This window comes from Brachyistius frenatus, unplaced genomic scaffold (genome assembly GCF_029030835.1).
Source record: "Brachyistius frenatus isolate BFR_SWC_R1_liver_20210118 unplaced genomic scaffold, ASM2903083v1 Contig_259, whole genome shotgun sequence".
In the NCBI taxonomy this organism is placed as follows: Eukaryota; Metazoa; Chordata; class Actinopteri; family Embiotocidae; genus Brachyistius; species Brachyistius frenatus.
Genome location: NW_027210858.1, coordinates 415,009 through 421,734, shown reverse-complemented (window position 1 = coordinate 421,734; position 6,726 = coordinate 415,009). Strand labels below are relative to the sequence as shown.

The 6,726-nt window shown below is 46.0% G+C and overlaps 1 protein-coding gene across 2 annotated transcripts; it reads left to right on the top strand.

Annotated features, from left to right (window-relative positions):
- Nucleotides 1-531: 531 nt before the first annotated feature.
- On the top strand, nucleotides 532-3,912 carry LOC138634355 (atypical chemokine receptor 3-like). Of its 2 annotated transcripts, none has more exons than XM_069721219.1 (2): nucleotides 532-579; nucleotides 2,791-3,912. In XM_069721219.1, exon 2 carries the CDS (start codon nucleotides 2,804-2,806, stop codon nucleotides 3,887-3,889), a length of 1,086 nt encoding a protein of 361 aa, XP_069577320.1. In that variant the 5' UTR covers nucleotides 532-579; nucleotides 2,791-2,803; the 3' UTR covers nucleotides 3,890-3,912. The 2 variants fall into 2 exon arrangements, with proteins under 2 accessions (XP_069577320.1, XP_069577321.1); XM_069721220.1 differs by lacking the exon at nucleotides 532-579 and adding an exon at nucleotides 1,238-1,549.
- The last annotated feature ends 2,814 nt before the right edge of the window (nucleotides 3,913-6,726 follow it).

Sequence of the window (6,726 nt, the reverse complement as noted above, 5' to 3'; positions counted from 1 at the left end):
TTAAAGTATTTTAAATTTTCTTATTTATTTTATTTCTGGGTTTTTTTGCGTTAAATTTGGGCTCTTTATAGTTTATTTGTATTTGTTGCTTTTGTTTACACTTAGCTACAGCAGTAAACTCTGGTTTCATATGTTGATTATTGATCGTGGTGCTGTTTCACTTCACGGAAGTTTACAGGTCAAAGGTCAAGCTCTTGTGTATGACACCAGATCTGTTTTGGAGGTCAGAGGTCAAACAGGAAGCCGGTCAGGTTTGTTTACATGATAACAAACATTTTTATGCATTGTGTTTTATCTGATTTTTTATTTTTTTTATTTTGAACTTTCTGCAATTTATTTTATTTTATTTTTTAAAATTCTATTTACAGTGAATTTATTAACATTTGATTTTAAATGTTGTCATATTTGAGGTTTGTTTGTTTGCAGTGAATGACCGCAGCTCTCTCTGGGGGCGTTTCTTCTTCTCCTCTGTTAAATTGTAGTAAAGGGGGACCCCGGCGGTCCGCCTCAGTCCGCCTCAGACCCTCTACCGGACCGTCTGGACTTTGACCCCTCGGATCCGGACCTCTCCGAACTCCTGTAAGTGTTCAGGGTGAAGCCGGTCCATCTTTCTGCTTCACGGTACTCCGCTGAAACTGCGCCGGTTTTTAGAGTTTTAACTTTCAGGTGAAACGTCGGTTTCCGGTTCCAGCGGCTTTTTGAGGTCCGTTGGTTCCCGTGAAATCTGCGCTTCTTCCAGCACATTCCTCCCCGCGGTACCGGGTCACTGCTGGCGAACCTGCGTCACAAAATGACGTTTAACGGACGGACATCGTTGAAGCGAAGCCGAACTGAGCGGTGGAAAAGTCTTCTTTGTTTACATGTTTGTTTTAAAGTGTTTCATCATCAACAAAACAAACTTTTTAACGGAGTTCGTCTCTGCAGCTCCGCGTCGGAGAGGATGTCCAACCAGACTCCATTTAAAAAAGCATCTGTTTTAGAGTCGTTTACCGGACCGTTGTTTATCTTTCAATCCGTTTGTTTGTCAATAATAATAAAATGCACTTGCATTTCTGTTAAGAAGATTCAAACATTCATTTTAACAACACGGTTCGTTGAGCGGATCGAGCTTCAGCCCAGAGTCCCTTTAAAAAACAAACATTTTTGAAGTTCTGTTAACAGGTCGGCGACGTGCACGAAGCTGAACAGGAGAACCGTGAGATGATGTCACGGACTCATCCTCCGGTCCAGCCGGTACCGAGCTGTCACACCGAACTGCTCTCCATCTGAACGAGAGCTCAACTCTCAGGCTCTGATCCAGAAGGCGGGAGATTTCACAGGAGAAAATCTGCGTTCAAAAACAGCACATCTGATTTCAAAGTGACAGCTGGGGCGCGAGCGTGCTGCGATGAGCTATGGACTATGAGCCGGATTAAAGAGTACATGGTCTGTTAGGTCTATGATGTCATACATTATGATCTATAATGTAAAGTTGGCCAGAGATGAGAGAATCCTTGAATTTAAAGCTTTTTCAGTGGAGTCTGGTGCGTGTCTGAGGCCGCGAGCAGAGGTCAGTCTGTGTTTTATGGCTCTTCAAATTGGTGGTTTACGCTCGTGCGTGCAGAGGCTCCCGTTACCGGACAGATCTGGTCATGTTGAGTTTGAAATGCTCCGTATTGATCACTGATCAGATACACGTGATTGAACTTCAGATCCTGATCAGAGTTTCAGAGTAAAAGTTTCACTGAAGCTCTTTGAACTTTTATTGTCTCATTGTTGCACTGCCGCTGTAAACCTTTATTTTGAAGGTCGTGACCTTTCAGTCTTAAAGTGTCCTGTGGAGTTTTTGCTTTGAGGGAAGCAGAAAACAGTAAAACTCTTTGTTTACCTCCTCCTCCTCCTCCTCTTCATCCTCCTCCTCCAGCTGCCATCTGTGGTCTCAGGTGTCTTCTTCTCTGGTTTTAATCAAGTTTTACTCTGAAAATCCAAAGACAGGAAGAGTCAGGATAAAAATGTAAAATAAGATGAAGGAAAGAATGAAGAGAAAATAAAATTTTATATACAAATTATAAGGTATTAAAAAAATATTTTATCTGTGAAAATAAAAGTTAAACTTTCTCAATAAAAGATGAAAGTTTAGACCGAAAAATATTCTTAAAACTTGATTATTTAAATATTAATGAGCAGGTTTCTAAATTAAAACATTTTAAAAGATTTAAACTTAAATTTAATTTCAAACTGAATAAAAGTGTCTGTCTGAAAGTTAATTTGATTTCCTGGAGAAACTTATGACAATGGAGAGAATCCTTAAATCGCTGGATTTTTGAATGAACTTTGGTGAGTTATGAAACGATTAATACGTCTACACTTGATGGTCGATGGTTTTTACTGCTGGAAGGAACTTATTGATCTTCCTTATCGATCAGACGTCTTCTGTTCAGACAGGAAGCTGCGGCAGTAAACCCTTCAGAGTAAAAGCCTCCGTCAGATTTACAGCCTCAATGTTTTCTCGTTTCCTGTCTATGTCACTTCCCCTGCTTTGACCTTTGACCTCCACCTGTCCGTCCATCCATCTGTCGTCTCAGTGTGTGGTCGGGTCAAAGGTCACAGCGATCAGTTTTTCAGCTGACGTGGAAACGATCCATTGATCAGTGATAAATAAACCTGATGGTTTTCTTTTTTTGGTATTTTATGTGTGCTTTTATTTTGTAATATCAAGGTTTATTTTGTTACATTCTCGACTTGCTTTTACTTTCCTAACGTACGAGCATGAAGTGACCTCGAGGGTTTCTGACTCTTCTTTTTTTCAAGGTGAGACCTCGTCATGAGTCTGAGCGCTAACGACCTCAGCGAGCTCATGGAGCTGTGGGCGGAGCTAAACCTGACGGCCGCCGAGAACGTGTCCGGCTTCGAGACGCTGCGTTGTTCGGGGGGCGTGGGCCGCCTGGCGCTGCTGCACGTCCTGTCCGTCCTCTACATCTTCATCTTCCTGGTCGGCCTCGTCGCCAACGGCCTGGTGGTCTGGGTCCACCTGCGCTCCGAGAGGATGCGCGACGAGACGCACCGGTACGCGGCGCACCTGGCGGCGGCCGACCTGTGCGTGGTGGCCACGCTGCCGGTGTGGGTGGCGTCGCTGCTGCAGGGCGGCCGCTGGCCGTTCGGAGACGCCGCCTGTAAACTGACTCACCTGGTGTTCAGCGCCAACCTGTTCGGCAGCATCTTCTTCCTCACCTGCATGAGCGTTGACCGCTACCTGTCCGTCACGCTGCTGGCCGACGGCCGCAGGAAAAAGGCGGCGCGGCGGCTCATCTGCGTCGCGGTCTGGGCATTGGCGCTAGCGGCGTCCGTCCCCGACACCTACTTCCTGCGGGTGGTGAAGTCGTCGCACCACGACGGCGCCGTGTGCCGGCCGGTGTACCCGCCCGCCAGCCCGCGGGTCTGGATGGCCGCCGTCCAGCTCAGCTTCTTCCTGCTCGGCTTCGCCGTCCCGTTCCCCGTCATCACCGCCTCCTACCTGCTGCTGGCGGCGGCGGTTCCTCCCGATGCCGGCCGGCGGCTCGTCCTGTCCTACATCCTGGTCTTCCTGGCGTGCTGGCTGCCGTTCCACGGCGTGCTGCTGCTCGACTCGCTGACGCTACTCGGCGTGCTGCCATTTGGCTGCCGGCTGGACGATTTCCTGGACGCGGCGCTGCACCTGACGCAGGCCGTCTCGCTGCTGCACTGCTGCATCAACCCCGTCCTCTACAACTTCCTGTCTAGGAACTACCGCCACGACCTCATGAAGGCCGTCCTCAGGTCCTCCAGCAGGACCTCCTGGCTGCTGGACGCCTCCGACACAGAGTCCTCGGCGGGGGACGACCGGGTCCCTCTGGAGGACGTCCGGGTCCCTATGGAGGACACTTTGTTTTAGAGACTCATAAACATCGGCTGATCCCTCAACAGGACGGAATGGACAAATACAACGTCCCCGTCGGTCCAACAGAGTTCAGACCGGAACACTTGTTGAGACCTGGAGAGACTTTTCAGGACAGATGCTTGAAGACGTCGAACAAGACGTCTTCTGGGACCTCTTTAAGACCTCCTTCACTTCCTGTCCCTAGGTGGACACAGTTTGTCTTGACAGTCAGAGCTGAGGGATGAAAGGACACCTGAAGATGTCTCCGGACAGATGTCTCAGTGAGGACACGTCTCAGATTTAAATGGTATAAATACCTCCAACCAAACTCTGTGCAAAAGAACACGTCTTTGGTTGAAGTTGGAATCAGAACGTCTTCGTGAACGATCTCGACCTCGTTTTCATCAGTTGAACAAGAAATAAAGTGACTTTCTGCTTCTGTTTATCAGAACGTTGGTGTTGTGTTGCTGTTGTTGTTGTGGTGGTGGTGTTGTTGTGGTGTTGCTGTTGTTGTGGTGGTGTTGTTGTTGTGGTGTTGCTGTTGTTGCTGTTGTGGTGGTGTTGTTGTTGTGGTGTTGCTGTTGTTGCTGTTGTGGTGGTGGTGGTGGTGTTGTTGTTGTGGTGTTGGTGTTGTTGTTGTGGTGGTGTTGTTGTTGTGGTGTTCTAGCTGTTGTGGTGTTCTAGCTGTTGTGGTGTTGTTGCTGTTGTGTTGGTGGTGATGGTGTTGTTGTGGTGGTGGTGATGGTGTTGTTGTGGTGGTGTTGTTGTGTTGTTGCTGCTGTGGTGATGGTGTTGTTGTGGTGTTGTTGCGGTGGTGTTGTTGTTGTTGTGGTGGTGTTGTTGTTGTTGTGGTAGTGGTGTTGTTGTGGTGTTGCTGTTGTGGTGTTGTTGTTGTGTTTCTTGTTGATGTTTGTGTGACTGTTGGTAAAATAAATGAGGTCAGACTGAAGTGTTCTGGTGTCGAGTTGAAAACTGAAACATGAATTAAAGGGAGAGAAGAAGAAAAGGAGCTGCTGTCTGTAAAAACGACCGGTTTGTGAACTGACTCTGGTGCAGACTGACCGTCTCTGCCTGTCCAGGTGTTCTGTGTGAGGTCACACCTGTTCTGTCCTCCAGCTGCAGGTGTGAAGCCTCGATGACAGAGGACAGGTGAGTTCTCACCATTCACAGCAAACAGCTGAGAGAACGTTGCATCGGTGGTAAACAGGAACGAGGTTTTAAAAACATTTCAGTGTTTCGTGGAAAGAAAATCTTGGTGAACTTCAATTCAGAGACCACGCTGATAAAATCAAAGATATTTTGAATGGACTTCTGTGTGGACCCAGCTCAGTGATGTCCCAGGGACAGGGGGTTGGACTGAGTGTGCTCAGTGGTGATGAGCTGCTAAAAATACACAAGGGCCTCATTCTAGACTCCAAACAGCGTTTCCATGACAACTGCAGCAGCTCCAGGCAAAGAGACATGTTAAAAAAGAAGGAAGAAAGCGATGAGTGTTCACGTCACCATGGCGACGGCTCTGATGTCCTCCATCAGGTGAACTCATGGTCTGGTCAAGGCCTCCTGGTTGGAACCATAGTCCATTAAAAAAAAAAGTCCCGTTTTTAGACTCCAGTTGTCTGGAAACACAACAAGGTCCGAGACTTCAAACATTCAGTCAGTTTGTTGTCATCCTGACAGTCGGAGGAGGGAAGTGTGTGTGTGTGTGTGTGTGTGTGTGTGTGTTCTGACCTTTGACCTGCTGCCGTTTGCCTCCACAGAAGAAGAAGGGGGAGAAGTGAACAAAGTTGACATTTGACCTGTCCTGTTTACCTTCAGCAGACTGGCACATTCCTGAGACACATGCAGCGTCTCCATGGTGACCGGAGTTCAGCCGCCTGATTGGTTCAGAGACCTGAGGAGAGTTTCAAAATAAAGGGCCAGTGAACAGATTTTCAGTTTGATGTTGACTGCAGATGTAAATCATGTGAATGACTTTATTCTGTGAAATAAACAACAATAATAATAATAATAATAATAATAATAATAATAATAATAAAAACACTTCTGATGTTTGCGGCAGGAAGTGAGTTTGAATAAAGTTCAACTTACTGCCAAAATAAAAGAAACCTGAAAGTCCTAAAAATAACATCAAAGTGATGGAAGATAAAACGAGTTTTAGAGACGTTACAGATGTTAAAATAAAAACTACAAAATCTTTCATAAAAGAATTAAAACGGAAACTAAATCCTCCAGAAGAAAACTGTCTTTCAGAACCTGAACGCACCGTTAAACCTGCAGGTCATATGTGAAGGAAGTGGAGACCAACACACCTAATCAGAGAAGGAAATAAAAAATGTTTTGTTTGTTGTTGTTGTTTTTTTTGTTCTAAGTTGTTTTGCTGTTTGTCTATTTCATTGTTTTAGTTTAATTTTTTGTTGTTTTATTGTTGTGTAGTTGTTGTTTAGAAGATGCTGTCTGTCTGGTAAACCAGCGCCTCCTTCTGGTTGATTTGATAAACAGTATTTGATCAGCTGAAACATTTCATTTTATTTGTTTACAGGGTGGGCAGAGCTTTGTGATATATTTGTGATGTCACATCTGTTCCTCACAAACTGTCACTTGTTGTTGTTGTTGTTCACTTCACTTGTTTGTGTCCAGTCAGTTCTCTGAATCAGTGTAACAAACAGCTGGTGTGTGTGTGGGAGGGGTTTCCCTGGTGGAGTTATAAACACACTGAAGTCTGAAGATCAGAACAGATGGACAGAGAGAGACAGAGACAGACAGAGAGAGACAGATAGACAGACAGAGAGAGAGAGAGAGAGAGAGAGAGAGAGAGAGAGAGAGAGAGAGACAGACTGACAGACAGAGAGAGA

Coding starts and splice junctions, on each gene's coding strand:
- LOC138634355 (XM_069721219.1), top strand. CDS start 2,804: ATGAGTCTGAGCGCTAACGACCTCAGCGAGCTCATGGAGCTGTGGGCG.